Consider the following 20315-nt stretch of genomic DNA (forward strand, 5'->3'; position numbering starts at 1 on the left):
TGTCTTTTAATATTTTCCTGTTGAAGGATAATTTTATTGTGAGTTAAATTTATTTTCTAATGTTTTACCTTTTTTTCTGCAAAAATAAAATAGTGTTAATGTGTCATTAAGGTGGTAATAGTTAGTACAAAATTTGGTTAAGCATTGCATCCATAATTATTTTCTTGTTGAATGATAATTTTATTGTGAGTTAAATTATCTAAAGTGTTACCTTGTTTTTTTTCACAAAGGGCGTAATGTTAATGTATCATAAATGTATTTATAGTTAGTACAAAATTTGGCTATGGATTGATGGATGCTGCAGGAATGGTTCAATTAGCCAAAAAATGGAAAACAGTGCCTAAACAAAAAAAATGTGTTACTCCTTCTGATTCTAATGAAAGGTTTGTGTATTTCATGAATAATATTGTTTTAAAAATAAGTGTTCCATTCTTCTCTTTTTTTTTCTTTCCATTTTTCTTTTGTACAATCCTAAATTTGTGTTCCTATGATTTGAATAATTTTGTAAATTTTATTAGCATTTAACAAAAATATTTATATCAATAAAATATCTACACAATATTACTAGTATATCTAGAGAAAAAAAGAACTTTGTGAATGTTGTGAAAAAAAGGTATACAATCAACTTAAATTAAAACAATCTCGGTAAACTGGCAGCATTTTGGATGTTGAAACTGAAATGCCATTCTAATCTATAATCATTTTTGAGGTAACTAGTCAAATGATATACTGTAAAACAGTAAACATGCCATACCTGTATGACACATGAACTTATATACTAGCAAATTTCTTTGTCTAAAGTTTATAAAACATGTTTTATGACAGTGGTGAAAAAGGTTCTTTTTAATTGTTTGAGGCAATTGCACTTTGAGGATGATGGATCTAAACAAAACACTGTTGGACACAGCACATAAAAATGGTTTCCCAAACATTTTTTCCAGTACTTACATATTGAAAAATCATAACTAACAACAATCCTTTTTGTGGGAGAAGAGTCTTTGATCTAAAACTTGAAAATAATGAAATTAAACGCAAAAAAAGAATAGAAAGAAAAGAAAATAAGTTGTTGAGCACTATCTTTTAATGAGAGTAGAGCGATGAAACTTTAGGAAAGTATATACACTGGTGTAAGAAATTAAGAGAATTTTCAGATTTAGTCAATTATTTATAGAACTACTGGACCGATTTCAATGAAATTTGGTATGTACATACATTGAAACAATGCAAAACAAATAACCGTCCAAGATTTAAAATACACATGCATCATCATAAATAACACTCGTTAGAGTTAGATGGTATGAAACAGCGGTTGCAAAATTGAACAACAATATGGGTTAATGAGGGTATGGCCCCCTCTAACAAACCTATAGACCTTGCAGTGTGTCTCCATACTTGAAATGAAGTAGTTTATGGGATCCTGGGGCAATTTTTTCCACTCGTTCAACAACGCTATACTCAGACTGTAGAGGGTCCCCGGAGGGGTATTGTGAATTGCTATTGTCCTCCTGAGTGCAGCCCAGACATATATAGGATAGGCTCTATAGGATTGGAGTCTAGAGACCTGCTTGGCCAATCTATCCTATGAATATTCTCCCGTTCAGGAAATTCGTCGACCAGAAGAACTCTATGTGGTGTTGTGTAAACATCCATTAAAATTAACTCTGGGCTAACATCACCCCTCAAGAGGTGAGCGTAGGGCTCCAAGACCACATCCCTATACCTCACAACTGTAACAGAGCCTCTATCAAAGACATGGAGAAGCATGAAGCCATCCAACATGATGCCTGCCCAGACTGTCAAACCTCTTCCTCCATAATGGTTGATTTCGCGGTTATTGGAATGCAGGTAGTGGCTCCCGGTTCAGCTTAACCGACTATTATTGTCCTACTATCATTGGATAGAAGCAGGAAACCACTACCTACCCTCCAATATGCGCGAAATTGGCCATTATGACGGTGGTGGTTTGACGGTCTGAACAGGCATGTTGGGTGGCCATACACCCCTCCACGTCTTTGAGAGAGGCATTTTAGCTGTTGCGAGGAAGTGAGATGTGGTCTTGGAGCCCTATGCTCACCTCTTGAGAGGTACTGTTAGTCCTGAGGTAATTTTAATGGATGTTAACGCAAGGCCACATAGAGCTCTTCTGGTTGACGAATTTCTGGAAGGGGAGGATATTCGCTGGAGAATTTAGCCAAGCAGATCTCTAGACTCCAATCCTATAGAGCATGTCTGGGACGCTCTCGGGAGAGCAATAGCAACTCGCAACACCTCTCTGGGAACCATCCATAGTCTGAAAACAGCGTTGTTGAATGAGTGGAAACAATTGCCCTTAGGATCCCATAAATTACTTCATTTCAAGTATGGAGACACACTGCAAGGTTTATAAGTTTGTTAGAGGGGGCCATACCCTCATTAACCCATATTGTTGTTCAATTTTGCAACCGCTGTTTCATACCATCTAACTCTAACGAGTGCTATTTATGATGATGCGTATGTATTTTAAATCTTGGACGGTTATTTGTTTTGCACATTGTTTCAATGTATGTACATACTAAATTTCATTAAAATCAGCCCAGTAGTGCTGGCAATAATTGACCATATCTGAAAATTCTCTTAATTTCTTATACCAGTGTATATATATATATAAATGTAAAAAAGTAGGGGTTGTTTCAATTTTTAATCGTATTTTCCTGCGTATTATCCGGATGCGGCCTATAATCTGCAGGTCCTAAAATCGGCCTGAAGAAAAAAAAAACTTTGTATAATCTGCGGATAATAGGATGTAAAAAAAAAGTTTGAACTTAACATACCATTTGAGCAACTAAACTAAAAACATAAAAAGGTAATTACATTGAAGGCATAATCAAAATTAATCTGAAATATAATCTATATATAATAATTTCTTCTTTAAATCAAGATTAAGTATGCTAATTACTTGAAAAACAGAGTCAAGACAAAGGAGCAAATCGTCTTATCTTGCGCAAATTGCTTCCTAATTCACTGTAATGTTGATTATTTTACATGGCCTGAATCGCGTTAGAGGAACATTCAAGCAATATAAAATAATCAACATACAGGCAGGCAGCAAGAAGGAACATGCAAGCAATGTCAAATAAACAACATTGAGTCGGCATACGCTCTCTATCCGGAGCATTGGTGTTAAGGGAAAAAAAATCACAGATAATCCGCGACAGCGTATAATCTGCACCTCATAAACTTTGCCTTTTTTTACAGATAATCTGCGGATTATACGCAGAAAAATACGGTATATATATATATATATATATATATATATATATATATATTTTACCACGCTATCAAACTGATGAAAAACTTTCTAATTATTTAAACTGATATTTATGTATTGGAAAATCAGAAAAACTGAAAAAAAATCCATTTTATGGAAAACTTCTTTTTAGCCTAAAACTCGAAAATTGTAAGAAATCCAGAAAAAGCAGAAAAATGAAGGGTGTTTGAGCACTATCTTCCATTAAAAGTAGAATGCTGAAATTTTAAGAGAGGGATCTACCTAAATGTAAAAAAATATGCGGGGGGGGGGGGGGGTCTTGGCCTGCAGCAGGAAAAAAAAATTTTGAACCACCCTCTAATGTATAATAAAATATATTTATAAAAGTTGTGGAATTTTAAGCAGAAAAATAAAATTTCCAAGTGTTTAAGTACTCCACCTTTGCGTTTCACTAAATTTCTATCATTTATAACATTGCATACAATATTACAATGCAATAACAATTTCAATAACTTCAAAATTCACTTCCAAGATCAGAATGAAGAACAATTCAGAAGCAATGAATGATGCAACTAACTTTGTTCAATATTTTATCAACCTTTTTGTAAAGGAAGTTGTGTAGAGGAAGAGTAGCAAATTTTTATTTCCTAACCTTGCCTTGAGAGTGTAGTTCTAGGCCTTCCAGGTTTTTCAAAGTGAAATATACTAAAAAAAAGTTGAGGGACAAGAAGTTTACTGGCCGTGTTCAGAGTCAACCATAAATGTGCATGCTTAATTTGTCTACATATCAAAACAATTTCTGCTAATTTTACTATTTTATTTTTTTGTCAAGGTGCATTTATTTCTTTTTGAGCAATTTGACTCTAAAACAAACATAATAAATAGGAGTAATTAGCAAAAGTTAAAACATATGAAACTTTTATTTTAAAGCTTCATATTGTGTTTTGTGTTGTTGTTTGACCACTAAACTGCATGAACGCACTCTAACTTGTGCTTGAATTTTATGTTTCTGATTATTTCAATGTGTTTTTCATGTTACCTCCATGTTTTGTACAACATTACCTTTATATATGATGTCTAATAAAATAGTGTATTTTATTTTCAATATGTAACTTTTTTCAGCGTAATTCCTGCTGTTAACGGCGAAAAGCTGGAAACAAGTATGAGCACTGATGCATGTAAGAATAAAAGAAATTATGTGGTTTATCTTGAGCATGTTCAAGTTTACATAACTCTCAGCTTTCATCCCAGAGGAAATCTGCATATAGTTTTAATCTCTCCATCTGGAACAAAATCTTCTCTTTTGTTGCCGCGACCTCATGATAAACAGGACAGTACTTTTAAAGATTGGCCTTTTATGTCTGTTCATTTTTGGGGAGAGAATCCAAGGGGTACTTGGAAACTTCATATTATCAATGCTGGAAATGTAGAAACTACTCTTCCAGGTAAAGAAATTCGTCTTTTTGAAATAATTATAACTTCTGTAATGATGTAATTTAGAAACATTTGATGTTTTTGATAATGTAATGATATAACAGTGTTGCCACAATGTATGGAAAACTTGGAACACAGGGAATTCAAAAATTTTCAAAGAACTAAATTCAAAATTTTCTCGATTTTCAAGCAAGAAAATTTTGAATTTTTTCCTTAAAAGCCTGGAAAATGCAGGGAATTTCATGCTTTTTTTTCTCCAAAAATTTGCAATTAAAGCATAACCCTGATTTAACAATTATCAAAGGACTGGAAAAAGTTATCCTTGAATCAAGGAGCGCAGACATTCAATGCAGTCAAATCCAGCCCAGTGAAATGTATCATTAAATTGAGGAAATCATTAAATTGGGTATCGTTAAATCGAAGTTATAGTGTACTACAGTTGTTTCACAGGAGATCAAGGCGACGACTCTAAAAATGAAACAAAGCCATGCATGGTGGTTCAACTGAGGAAGTTAATTTCTTCTACTCATATTATTCTCGCTCTTTTTTGAGCAATCACGATTGCTTATTGTTCTCATTTGACCGTCTTTGGTGTCCGTGCCTTTTTCAACCCCCACCGTCGCCTGCAGGCGCGACTGCGTCCCCCGGTAGCTGCTCCTAGTCGGTGGCGTCCATGTCCTACACACATGCACGCTCATACACATACGCACTCACACACATACACACACGCGTCTTTACACACATACACACTCGCCAACGTGCATATACACAGATCTATGCACACACAAAAGCCTACACATACACAACTGTACACACGTAACCGCCCAAGAGGAGAGATAGGCTTGGAGGGACAGGAGCCGTGTCTAGAAACAAGTGAGTAGGGTAGTAACCAATGAGTAGGGTCCTGTCGCAACTCGTGATTGTGAAAAACATAATTTGAATTCAAAATTTCAGAATTCAAATTAATTTTTCCTTTTTTTTTTCTTTTATCTTCTTTTTTTTTGCATGTTTGTTTAGACATGCAGACGTTCAGTCTAATATTTTCTTGGAAAATTTGATACTGAATACACAGAACAAATTTATTCATTTTTTAATGAAAAATTTGGTTTAGATAACTTTTATTATAATGTTCTGCAGTCAAAATAATCTCCGTATCTTTGGGAATTTGCATCACATGGCAATGCAGCTGTGGAAAATGGATTTCTATTATTTATTAGCCTGAGAACAGAATACAGTACTAGACTCTTTTATGGTGCTGTCTTCGAAGTTCCAATTTCAGGAGATTCCAAGAGACTTCAATATACTAAACATGTATGAGAAACAGAAGAATGTGCAGCAAAAAGGAAAATATTATTTATAATAATTAAAAAATACAATACTAAAGTAACACTAAAATTAGCTTGAGGTGAAGAAAAAATTAAACTTATAACTGTAAAATCAGTAAAAGTTACAAAAATTAATGCTGAAAATATGTAAGCTACCAAAAAAAAAACCCTTTAACTTTTTTTTTTTAACTATTTTATTTTTAATTGCTCCAAGTAAATATTCAAATATCTAATAAAAATAACAATTATATAATGATTTATTTGACATGCGTCTTTAATTTAATGTAAATTAATTTAGAGAGCCTGATATTAGTTGCATGTTTTGTTCTACTTAACTTGTGCTTTTTTATGTTAACAAGAAGTCTTTGAATATTTATATTTAAATTTTTCAAAAAGTTTCCATGCTATTGTTTAGTTTTAATCAGTTTTATTACTTCTCGTTATTTATGTTTATTTATTTGCTTTCCTGTGATGAAACTAATGTTCCTACACAAGTATGAGTATTTTCTCGTTAGTGATGCTGCATATTCACTCAAGGAAAAGACAAGGAATTTTTTTTCCCAGAATTGAGTGTGGCAGTCCTGGTTTATTAATAATAATGTATTTTCTTTTCCTCTGGAACAAGTATGTCCCATAACTCATACCCAACCTTTTTGCTCTCAATCTTTTTCATGACTCTTTTCAATGCTCTAATTGGGTTCATTTATGTGCCATCAAAAAGTACATGCTCATGACAGCTTGTATAATGTCATTTTCAGACTGAAGTCAGATTTGATCTGTAGTTTTTACTGCAATCAAAGCTGATATTGCACTGTCTCACAAATAGGTTGATGGAAAAGCAACAGTACTGACGACATTGTATTACTCAGTCATATTTGTTATGCATTCTATGTCAATTTCCAATGTTTGGTCTTTCAACCTTCAAGTTAACTGGAAGTTTTACTGCCTCAAAATTGTTTTCAAAAAGAAGATAAAAACTCAGTTTGTTCTTCACCCCACCCATTTTAATTTTAGTAATATGTCAGATAATTCTGTTCTTAAAACTTTTCAAATGGTTGTTTAATCCTTTTTGTGATTTTATTAAAGAGTGAGGGCTTGCTGGTACAATCTTCACTAAAATAGGAAATTGTAAGGAAGATTGAGATGCCCAGCTGAAATTTGTTTTTCCAGTGTAAAATTTGTTTTGAAATGTTTCTCTGTTGTGAATGGAAGAAAATATTCTGCTGTTTTGCCCTTGAATTCGTGTCATTGATTTTTGCAACTATATCGGCAAGATATGAGTCCTTGCTTTGTCACTTTTTGCTTCATCAAAGTATGCTATAAAAGCATATTTTTAATCTTCACGAAAAATATTCTTGTTGGAGCTCAAATAACATGCTTCAAACTTTTCCACAGTTAATTTAATTTGATTTGCAAATATCAAAGTTACTGGTTTTGAATTCATGTCCTGAATATGAGAGTCTGACTATGACAAAGTTTACATTAGTGACCACAGTGTTCAGCATATCATTGTACTCTACCTTAAATGTTTTGAAACAAGTGATTGTTGGTGAATAATGCAATGATTTCATTGTGCTGAAGAACTTGACCCTTTCATGCCTCCGCAGTGACTTTTGCATATCTCTATAATCATCATCAAAGTTCTCGCTACTTATGACCAGTTGATTTTAAATGAATTTTTTTTATTGAAGTTATTACAATTAAAAAACCTTAAACTCAAAAGATCATATGTTTTATAATTGGGTGTAATGTTGGCTTACTGAGTATGGATGTGGTATCTGCACCTTTTATCAAAATTGAGTAATTGTCACTGGAAGGTCATCAGTGTTTTAGTTTACCTAAATCTCAAGTTTTTTGGCGAGTGAACTCAAAATATGTAAAACAGCTTTAGGAAAAAAGTTTTATCTGCATATTATGCATAATTTGCTAAGGATATTTCAATGTAAGTGACAAATACTAAACCTTTAATGTGGTATTTGGGACAGTTACTCCTTTTTCCCTTAGTAATTATGTAGTTACAACTTTTATACTTTATTAATGCAGCATTTTATAATGCAGCAGTTTATCGTAACAGAGTACTAAAATTTAGTTTACCTATTAATTGAATGGTTGGTTTAGGTCAATAATAAAAGCTAATATGATCTTGCATAAATGTTGAAATAAATATTCAGCTTTTTCTTTTTTAATGTTTATTTAAAATGCAAGTTCTTAAAATTTAAATGCACATAAAGTATTCATATCTAATTCTGTTCTACAAAAAAAAAAAAGCATTTCATTCTACAGCCAATTATATTTTTGTTTACGTTTCGTCTGCTGTCAAAATTATCTTCATGCTCAGCAAATAAATCTAAAAAAAATAAATATTGACTAACATAAATGGTCATTTATAAAAATTTTACTTATTCTATCTGTCCATGTTTGTTTTAAAGTATCATCTGCTGTCAAAACTAACCAATACACTCCATTAATGAATATAGAGAACAAAATTATTATTGTTTACCCAATTGTAAATGTCTGAAATGTTGAAGATAATATTTTTGGGAGGGCAGATTCTGTTAGAATTGTATTTACAAAATAAAATGATTGCTAAATCTATTTTAAGCCGAATAAAGAAGATATTTTCAATATTATTTAATAATACATTAAGCATGTTTTACGAAGCTATTTTTGTCATATCCGTGCAGATACCCCTAAATATGACTAGAAATTACGGTGAACCTAGTATATGAAAACATTATTAAAGAGAAACTTTTTTCGTAACTGCATTCATTAAGTTAAAATAAAGACTTTTACAAAAAAAAATATGTAGTTACATAGGTTAGATCAGTGGTTCTCAACCGGTGGTTCAGGAACCCTGGAGATTTGAGAGAGGTTTTTAGGGGGTGTGTAAAAAAAATATTGTAATGACGGAGTTTTAACATGCCTTTTTCTGATGAAGTTTCATGCTCAAGCAGTTTCAAACAAATTTTACTCCTTTTTTATTTATTTGTCTCTCATACATTTGATACTCTTAGCTTAAAAATATTTGCATACTTCCTGACATATTTTACATTTAAATAATTTAGTCTCATTGCAAAGTGCCGGTTTTAGCGCTTCCATTGACAATGATAGGTGATACCCTTGAAGCCATGCTGAAAAAGTTCTACTTATGAGTACAATGTCTTCAGATGAAAGAATTTGAAAGCGTTTGTTTTCTCAGAAGCTTTTAATCGGAAAGATTGATTGAACTTGATGAAAACGTTACACGAAGCATGGAGCATATACGAGCATCTAAAATAGTTCGATGTTTAGTTTCTTGACCATTTGAGACTGACAAAGAGCTATCGCTCTTCTCTTGTGTTGAATCAAAAATGCATAGAAGTGTCAGTGTGATTACGCTGTTGTTTGTTGCTATAATTTTCACACTACATCGACAATAAAGCTCATAGTAAATTGTATTCTAAAAAGGGAAAGAATGGATAGCAACAAACAAAAAAAAAAAAAAAAAACCACAGAAAATATGAAAAATTAATTATTATAGAAAATTTTTGTGGGTGAAAGTTTGGCAGTGTGAGGTTTACGTGGTAAAAAAACAAAAATCAATGGAATTTAACCACGCAACTTAATTTGAGCTATATGCAAATAAGGAATTTATGAAATTTGTGTAGAAAATTCTCTTGTAGTGGGTGAGCTTAACAATATTTGTTTTGTTGAAAGTTACCTTTTGTGTAAAAATTAGATTAAATGCATTTAATGAAAATAGATGCTGCTATTATTTTTCAATATATGCAGTTTACTCTGCACTTAAAGCATTATTACAAGAAAATTCTTCAGCAATCAAACACTTAATGTAAGCAGTAAATCTTTATCAAACAGCTAGGCTAGTAGTCCTTTTCAAGAACACTTAAACCTTTATGTTTCTCATTTTACTGAGTTTAAGTTCATTTAGTTAATCTAAGAGTTCCCTGAAAGGTTTTTTAAAGATCATTCTTTAATTGACTTCTGATTTAGTGATAATAGAGATAAATGTACCCTAGGGTTAGAAAAATTTTAACCAAACTTTGAGCCTCTTTGTCCCACTAATATCCTACTTTCATAATTTTTTCAAAGTTGATTGAAGCTCAACACAGAATAACCACTGCATTTTTTTTTTTTTTTCTTTTTATGAATTTGTTTTGCATTCATTTTTAGCGATCATTTTAGTTCGTAGCAATATTTGTAATTCTATATTTTGCAATTATGTTTTCGTTCTTGTTTTAAACTATGCAGCAGCATCAAACTGAAAAAACAATCTCATAAATTTTATTGTCTTTATGTAGCTGTGTGTGCACGCGTTTTTTTTTTTTTTTTTTTTTTTGCTTGTTACTTATTACCTAGTACCCAAGGAGTTCACCAACTTCTTTCGGAGTTTGGAAGGGGTTTGCTAGTAGGAAAAGGTTGGGAACCGCTGAGATTGATCAATTATTTAGGAAACGACTAACAAGAGTTGAACATTAGTTTAAGTCACAAATCAAAGAATCAAGTTGTAAAACTTTAATAATGAATTTCTCATTTTGAGCGCCACTGCAGATACCACATTTTTGTGCTTGGCAAACCAGAATAAGGGGAGTACAGAAATTGTATCAGTAATGCCTCTGTAATTTGAAGGAAGAAAACGTCTATAACTTGTGCAAAAATGTGCTTTCAGGAAAGCTTACAAATTGGACGCTTGTTTTCTATGGAACTGAAAAGAAAATTTTTAATCCCAGCACTGTGAAAGAGCCAGTAGTTGGATTAATATTGGATTCAAGTTTAGAGCGAGCTCATCCTACGCGTGGGTTGAATAAGATCACCTCTAGTCGAGAAGTAAGTTTTTCAGTAAAATAATTTTAAGTATTTCTAGGATTAGATTGGAAGGATTACAATATAAATGTTTTCATTATGTAGGTATAAAAATGTGTTTAAAATCTTACCCTCTTTTCACCCTCATGTCATTTCTAAATTCCATAGTTTATGAATACAGCCACCATGTTGATGTCTAATTTCGTAGATGTGAGAAGAAAAATGTTAAAGGAATTTTTCTCTGTAATTAAGTTTTTCCAGAAAAGGTATATTTTCTCGTAACACAATGAAAATGTCAGAAGGCAAATTATTCTCCCTATTTGATTGTAATTTGATATTCCAAAAAAGCTTTTTACAAATTTGTTATGACAAATCAATTTTGTTTCTTATACAGTTATTTTCTCATCATCATTTTATTAATCACTATGAATCATTAAATCTTTCTTTAATACTTAATTGAAAATCTCAAACCACTTGGTCACAATACTGAATTTAATACCTTTTTATTATACAGGGTGTTCCATTTTAACCTGCAAAACCTCGATTTTCACAACAGTTAGCCCTAGATGCATACTTCCAATTGCAAAAATGTTCAAAATCAGATGCAGAGTTAACATATTGAAAATTTGAAGCAAAAATAAAAATGAGTAAAAAAAATACAAAATTTAACTTTTTATACGGGCCCTCGGTCCTCTAAGTTATATTTAGGTAAATGATCTCCATTGAAAAACAATTCATTACAAAAAGTTTGAAATTAGTACAACCAATATTCAGAGATTTGAAAATTAGTGTTTTGTGACTTACACTACACTTTTGGGGGAAAATATACCAGTTAATAAGTGTTTTAAACTATATGTGTGCAGAGTGGTTTTTCAAATTGTTCAAGGTTTTGCGATGTGTTTTTGCTTATCACGGCATAACATTTGCATAAAATTTTGAATAGCAATGAAAAATATAAATACCTTGTTTTTTTTTTTTTACTTTGACAACCTGGTATTCTTCTGAAAAGGCGATAAGTTCCAATCTTATTTTCTGTATTGTCCTTTAAAACTTTGAACTGGAATATCTCCCTGAAGTTTGGTGGCACAAATGTCAAGTTTTTTGTGTCAATAATAGTTTTCAATGGAGATTATTTCTCTAAAGATCAGTTAGGGGACCTAGGGCCTGTATAAAAAGTTAAATTTTGTAATTTTTGACTCGTTTTCATTTTTGCTTCAAACTTTCAAAATCTTAACTCTGCTTCTGATTTTGAACATTTTTGCAATTGGAAGTATGCGTCTAGGACTAAAGGTTACGAAAATAGAGATTTTGCAAGTTAAAACAGAACACCCTGTATACTGTATGCAGTTACAGAAGTTATATAATAGGAAAGATTTTAATTTGGAGATTTCACTTGCAATCTTTTATTAGCTGTTAAAAATATCTTCTATTTTATTGTGTATGATCAAGTAGCATGTTGTTCAAATCAAATTTTTTCCATTTAGTTTATAATGTACTAGTGATTTTATAACTCATAGAAATTTTAATTTTTTTGTTGATTTTATCTTTTTAAGCGCCACATCTTAAAAGAGAGTGTGTTTAAAAGGATAGACTCTCTTGATGTGACGAAAAGTTCCTACTAGATAGGGGAAAATTAAAATTTTAGAACACTTCAAATTTAGTAAAATCTTGAAATTTTAAGACTCAGATTTTTGAGAGACTGCTGCTTATACAGTTAAGCACCGTTTATACGTTTTAAAAGGACAGCATAAAGAAAGCGTATAAATGAAAAAATGTATAGTAGGTATATGTTAATCTGTATTAGACTCTGCAGGGACCATCTTAAAAAACATACTATTGATAAGTACGTTTAAACGAGAAATGCATTAACGGTGCTTCACTGCCTATGTCAATATATTTGTATATAGATGTGCCAAAATAACTGGTACCTTCCTAATATCATGTTGCACCTCCAGAAGCTTGTAGAAATGCTTTAACACAGCATAGCATGGACTCTTCAAAAATCTGAAGTAATGCTGGAGGTAATTTGCACCATGAATCCTGAATTACAATAAAGACATCTGTAGAATGGCAAGGTGATGGAGATCTCTCCCGAACAGCACGTTGCATGGTATCCCAGATATGTTCAATAATGTTCATGCCTGGAGATTCAGGTGGTCAATAGGAGTGTTTAAATACATAAGAGTTGCTGTAGCCAACAACTCTGTAACAACCCTGACATGTGGGGTGACGTACTGTCCCACTGGAACTGTCAAAGTCCACTGGAATGCACTATGGATTTGAATGGGTGCATTTAGTTGGATAAGATCTCTAGGTATCTGTTAGGTGTTGAATAATTATCTGGCCATACCAGAAGTCTGATATCTCTTCAACTGACCGCACCCCATGCCATAACAGTGCATCCACCAGCTTGAACAGTCCTTTGTTGACATGAAGCATCCATGGATTCATGAGGTTGTCTCCATATGTCCATCTGCACCTCCATCTACCCAATATAATTGGAAACAAGACTCGACTGGCCAGGCAATGTGTTTCCTGTTGTCATGGATTCAATGGCAGTGTTGGTGGGCCCAGGTGAGGAGTAAAGTTTTGTGTCATTCAGTCAACAATGGTACAGAGTTGGTCTTCGGCTCCGAAAGCTCAAATCCCTGATAGTTCATCAAATAGTTTTCCTGCTGGCACTTGTTGATGCTCCAGCATTTAATTCTGCTACAGTTTGAGGGAGAGTTATTCATGTGTCACATTTAATGATCCACATCAGCCATCTTTGGCCATATTCTTTCAATCTTTTTCTGACCTTGGTGATGTCTTAAAATTCGATGTTTTACTAGATTCCTTACATTCACGGTACTTTTGAGTAATGGTCCTAAGAGGAAATCTGAATTTTATAGAAACCTTGAGTACGCATAGCACATCTCTCGTGCGCCAACTATGACACTACATTCAAACTCACTTAAATCATGATAGCCTGTAATTGTATCAGAAGTATTCGATCTAAAAGTCTTGCCAGACGCTTGTCGTCTGACATAGGAACTTCTGATAGAATCACATCTATCTGATAGGTTCATTACCTATGTTATATACATATTTACATACAAATGTGTATGCCAGGCATTTTGACAATTCAGTGTATTTATACACTTACAGAAAAGAGAGACAGAAATATAGCTATTTTCTTCAGAAAAGAAAAAGTCTTAGTGAATTTATGCTGGGAAAAATATGTTAGCAAACATTTCTGTTCAAATATTTGTCATTTTCACAAAAACTAGTACTCTGTAAAAATTACGGAAAAAAACATATTTTGAGCCCAAATTTGTAAATATCACGATTCTATTGAGCACTTAAAGAAAGTTTTAAGTATTATACAGGGTCCATTATGAAAGTAATGAGCATTTACTGGCAAAATATATTTATTGATCGTAATTTGTACAAATGTTCAATATTCTTCAAAATACATTCCTCCTGCATCAATACACTTGCAGAGACGTGTTTGCTACGCCTGAAAGGCACCCTGAAACTCTTCCAAGGTAATGCCTCTCAGGAACGTTGTAACATGGTGTTGGATGTTTCCCAAGGTTCCCCAATATTTTCCTTTCTTCTCTCTCTCTCGAGTCGCGGAAACAAAAAGAATACACATGAAGCTAAGTAGAGACTGTAAGGTGGTGAGGGATTACCGGGGGGGGGGACAGCCATAACGGGGTTCGCCGGCGACCTCCTCCTGGCTCTCTTTGAATGCCTTGTGCCATTTCCCAGACTGTGATCTTGAAATGCAATCGTCCTTGAAGGCTTCTTGCAGCATCTGGAATGTTTCGGTTGCATTTTTTCCAAACCTCACGCAAAACTTTATGGCGTATCATTGTTCAAGTGAACGCTCCATTGCGTTATGTTACAAAAGTTGAAAACATACTTCAAGCGGAGGCACTTATCTCCGCTCACACTGCTCGAAAGCAACTGACGACTGGATGCATTGAAAGGGCATATCCTGCACCACATTTCCCAGCCAGTTTTACCGTGCTGCCATCTATCGTCGCGTCACAATAACATTATGCTCATTACTTTCATAATGGACCCTGTAGATGTATGATTATAAACATTTGCTTGTACTTTTTATACAAAATATATCTAGCAATATATATTTTTTTATTTAATTGTGTTAAAGTTTTTATTACTGAAGAAGCAACAATTTATTGAAAGTTTTATCAATTGAGAGGCATGCATATTGTTAATGAAAAAGTAAATAATTTTTGTGTTATATTTTACTAAGTTTGAAATGGGTTTTTTTAAAGTTTATCTATTTTTATCAATCATGGCTATAGGTTGGATGTGCAAAGAGTGAGAAATTCAAAATAACTGTAAATGAACAAAGGTAACATCATTTTTTATAAGTTATACTTTACTCTTAAAAAATGAACTATAGATTACATAATGTGCATAGTAAAAAGTATTAGTAATATAGTAGGGCTAAAGTTTTTGCTATAAATGTAAATTAAAAGTCATTTGTAATAAACATAACTCTAATTAATTTCTAAACTTATTTTGCATAAGCAAAAAAAGATATTGTTTAAGTGCAATATTTGTGTGTTCTCAAATAACCTTCAGGTCTGATTATTATTTTTTGTTAAACAAAATCAGTCTCATGGAACTACAAAAGATATGCTTTTGTTGGGATAATTCAATTTGTTTTTCTACTATGGAGCTAAAGATTTATCTTTCTTTTCAATAGCTTGTTACATTATTGATTTTTTTTTCCTGCAATTGCTAGCTAAAATAGATGTAAGATCATTCAAGCAAGACATTATTCATTTTGGTGGATATCTGGAAATGTAGAATCCCCCCCCCCCTCCATTTGGGATGATTTTAAATAATTGTTAAAATAATGAATGTTACTCCAAATAAAAATTTCCCCCTCTGCTTAAAATCTGTTTTTTTTTTTTTTTTTTTTTTTTTTTTTGCATTGACCAATGGGTTCCTTGTAACCTCAAAAAACATGTATGCAATTCCTTTTGAGAGTTTAGGTATTGTAATGTGGTTATTACTACATTTGAATGCTTGTTTTTTAATTAACATTAATGTGCATTTACTTTTAATGAGTATACTTAATAGCACTGATGAGTGTATCTAATCAAACTGTTAATGCAGTATAACATTGTGTTTGCTCTTTTCTTTCCATAGTATTATAAACTAACAGAAATGCACTATAATCATGTTTATGAAAGTAAAATGAATTTTAATTTCCTAATTTTCTTTAATAATTCAACGCAAAAAGTATCCTCATCAGTGTTGGTCAAAAAGAGTAAAATGTAAGTTACAAAGCAATGTTTTGTGTGTTGTGAGCTATAAAAAGGAAAAGAGCAAAAAGTAACTAAAATCTACTATGCCGTATGTATCCTCCTCCTTGGATATTTTAAAATTGAATACTAGTTGTGAAATATCTCCATAGTAGAAAATATTCTGAATTCCCCCACCTTCTATCTTGGTGCTCTCAAACAAAATTGAAATGTTTTTAATCTGAAGAAAGTTTAAAAAATAAACCGAGTGGTCAACTTGCAAAGGGATTTTTACAATACTCCAGACCAAATTTGGCATACATTAGTGGTCAAGATAGACAGGTGGTCAAGTTACAGAGGTTTTCCTTCATTATATGAGATAGGGGTAATTCCGTTCCTGACAAAAGCGGTCAACATAGACAGGTGGTCAACTTACAAGGGTGGTCAACTTTACAGGTTTTACTGTACTTCAAATTATTTCTATGCTTAAAATACTTAATTTTACTTTTATTTATATATTTTGCAGAATGCTATAATTAGGAGGAAATTGATTCACAAGATTTTATTCTTGGTTATTTATAATTATGTCTTAACTCTCCCCATAAATTATTTCTATGATTATTCATTTGTGTCTAAGTCTATTTATCACACGTATAATAATAATTTAGTAGTTTAAGACTTTTAAACAATATTTCCACTATAGAAAGCTGTACTTATGAGGAAATTAAATTATGAGATTTTACTTTTAATTATTCAATTAATCAGCAAGCAATTAGGTACAGATGTGAATATTAAACATTCATTAACAATTAATTTATTAAATGTTCATGAGTTTCCAAAAATTAAATCTTTGTTCTTACAAATAGTGTCTAAACCAAATAGACCCCACTTAAAGCAAAAAAACTAGTTTAAACCAAAAAATGGGGAAGGTGGGTCGAAAATTCGGGGTTTTTACCAACCCTGTCTGTATTTGAAATCCACATTAAGTATTTTACGGGGGATAAAGTTGAAGGCTGGATGAAGAAACAGCTGCATAAATTCCTCAGATCTCTTCCTTTAAAATAGTCGAGGAAGGAATTCCCCTCATGGAAGATGTGATAAAAATGAACAATTGCTAATGATTCCAAAAAAAAAAAAAAAAGTTGAGGAACAAACACAGCACATCAAGCAGAAACTTTTACCATGAGAATACACAGCAATGTAAAAACAATATTGTTCTTTTCCTTCGTCAGAATGTTTGTGATTTGCTCAAAACATAAAGCTGGAAAAGGACATCACCTCACTTAAAAAAATTAAAATTTCCTCTTTGCTTAAAAAATTAAATTTTAAAATTGAGTATGCATTTTTTCTCAGCATTTTCTGTGTGTGTGTTTTATAACTTGTTTAAATTTGTAGCATAAGGAAAAACTTTTCAACTTCATGAGTAATGTTTTCAAGCTTTCATCATTTATCTTCATTTGTTTTCCATACAAGTTGCAAGAAATAAGTCAAAGCTACAAATTATATTTTTTGTAAAATTTTATAACCTTTAATAGTTTTTCTGCTCAGACTAATAAAATATGTGTCAATAACTTAGATAAATACTTTAAAATTATATTTTTAATTCTTGTGCAATTTTATTTAGTAGTTTTAAAACTATTGATATGATCTGAGTTAATTCAAGTGATTTTATATAAGCATGTGTTAAAGGTCTTAATTTTTTTTTCTTCTGAGAAATGATTGGGAACACTGTGATTTCGAGAAATTTCAATCATATCCAAAAAGTTGTTTAAGAACATTTTATCACTTATGGTTCTTAAATGTATAACCTAAAACTTTAAAATTTTAATTTATTATTATTTGTCTGGAAAACTAGTGATTTTACTATATTTTTACATTATTTTATTTTTGAATAGTGATTGCACGTCTGAATGTCCTGTGGATCATTATGGTTCTTTGAAAGATAATACCTGTCATGCTTGTGATAAATCATGTTTATCATGTTATGGACCGTCATACAACAATTGCTTGACATGTCCTGCTAAATATTTTTTGCAAAAAAATATATGTGTCAAGTCTTGCCCAGATAATTTTTTTTCAGGTAAGTTGAAGTACTTTGAACTTATGTATATTAGGGGCTGTCCATAAATCATGTCCAAGTCATTCCTACACTTTTCTCAACTAATTCTACCCTGCCCCCTTTTCACATAGTGTCACTTCACTTTACTTGCTCCCCTAAACCCTGTCACATGCCATGCTATATTCCATAATAGTATTGCTGTAAAAATGTTTTTATTGTGTGATGTCCCATTTCTTATTACCCCATTCGACCCTTTGTCACAAATTGTCACACATTCACAAATCCACCGCCTTCCAAATGCATGACATCATTTGTGGATGACCCCTTATAAAAAATATTTCATCTGAATGAATAGTTTTCCCCTCTCTTACTTTTTTGCAGATGTTATCAAAAAACAATGCTATCCTTGTATGTCTTCTTGTGCATCATGTGAAGATTCATATGAAACATGCAGCTCTTGTAAGCCTGGATTATTTATGTATAGCAAAAATTGCCTTGCAGCATGCCCATCTGGAACATATCAACAACAATTTCAGTAAGACAATATCCTTTTATTTTTACTAGAAACAGTTATTATTTTTTGTCATAATTTTTATTATATACTCTCATTTCAGCTCAACATTTCAAATTTAAAGTCGTTCCTTATGGTAGTTGATTAAAATTCATTAAAAAGCATTTGTACTTATGACCATACACAGAAAATATTTTCAGAGGTGGGCACTGGTGTAGACTAGGGGGATCGTGATGCATCAGCAACTTTACATTGCAATGATGCCATACATCACAATGTATTTTAATTTATTTATTTTTCAAGAGCTTTACTTATAACTGCTTGTTTAAATTTTACATAATATATTCAAGATGACAAAATATAAATTATGCCCAATACTGCAAACAGATTCTAACATCAGAGCAGGGGTGGATACAGAAAAATCTTTTGGAAGGGGCCCACAAAATTGAAAAGCTCCCTCCACACACACACACATTCCATACAATGTTTTCATGACTTTTTTTCTTTAAGGATCCCTTTAGATCAATTAATCTACTTTTACGTAGTACATAAATATTATGCACAAAGGGCTCTTCCAGCAGATTAAAAAATAGGGCTTTTATACGGCCATTTTCCGGCACATTTTTACCGATATATGACCACTTCATGCCAATGGTGCAACAAGAAAGTTTTAATGGTGGAAAGGTTTCGCTTTATAATTATACATATACACATCAGTGGCGCAGCAAAGGGAGGGGGGAAACATCCCCCAGAGCCATTGGTTTTGACATAAATGCAAATTCTAATACAGTAGTTTATGTATATGTAAAGGTTGTTTTGAACGAAAAAACCTCTTCAGAAGGTATTTTTGATTTAAAAAAAACCCCTTCAGAAGGTATTTCTGGCTGCACTAGTGAGACGCATACATAGGTTTACAGTTGGAACTCGTTATATACGGTTACTTTTCGGGACTTTGTGAAAGTGACCTTATAAGGGTGGTGTTCTTATAGCCAGTTTATGTGCATTTGTTAATAAATAAACATGTTTTTAAATGGAAAATTCTGTGTCAGATCTAATATGTTCCAAATTATCAGTTTATTGGATTATAACTTTTTACCAAATGTTTTTGCCTGTTTATTATATGAGCCGCTCAGAAGCCAATGCGGTTAAGTCCATTTTTTAATATTTTCTGATTTTTGGAAATTTTGATGAAATAAATAATAATCTTCTTAGTTATTAAAGGATTTACTCGTTGGTTACTTTTTTCTAGGTTAGACAGCCCTTTTTTTAATAGCTTCCGAAAGTATTGTATAATAATTTCAGAAGCCATTGTGAATAAGTCCACCTTTTATCAATATTTTTTTACATAAACTTTGAAATAAAAATTAAATTAGTCTTCTTCTTTCGATATTTGTTGGCAATACTGAAAAACAAGAAATTCATAGTAACTGTAACCGTTACCCTCTAATTAGAATTGTTTGAGTTTTATGCATATGCGTCAGAACACAAAAATATTACGTTGAAGTGTTTGCGAGAATTATTGTGTCATCAAAAACATTAAATAAATTTTTTTAATAACTGTAAAAACTCTGACTTTTTAAAATAATAAAAAGATTTATTGTAAGGGTATAAAAACTAAAAATGTCAACGGAAATAGAATATAGTGGAAGTGATACGATATTTCATTCTAATT

At 32.1% G+C, this 20315-nt stretch overlaps 1 protein-coding gene across 1 annotated transcript in view; it reads left to right on the forward strand.

Moving 5' to 3' along the window:
- Nucleotides 1-20315, forward strand: part of LOC129218398 (furin-1-like) — a 101043-nt gene that overhangs the window by 60856 nt on the left and 19872 nt on the right. Inside the window, exons 11-16 of the mRNA XM_054852649.1 lie at nucleotides 266-383; nucleotides 4370-4692; nucleotides 10673-10830; nucleotides 15123-15172; nucleotides 17969-18153; nucleotides 18514-18667. Coding sequence (XP_054708624.1) covers nucleotides 266-383; nucleotides 4370-4692; nucleotides 10673-10830; nucleotides 15123-15172; nucleotides 17969-18153; nucleotides 18514-18667 — 988 coding nt within the window. The remainder of the gene's footprint in view (nucleotides 1-265; nucleotides 384-4369; nucleotides 4693-10672; nucleotides 10831-15122; nucleotides 15173-17968; nucleotides 18154-18513; nucleotides 18668-20315) is intronic.

This window comes from Uloborus diversus, chromosome 3 (genome assembly GCF_026930045.1).
Source record: "Uloborus diversus isolate 005 chromosome 3, Udiv.v.3.1, whole genome shotgun sequence".
Classification (NCBI taxonomy): domain Eukaryota; kingdom Metazoa; phylum Arthropoda; class Arachnida; order Araneae; family Uloboridae; genus Uloborus; species Uloborus diversus.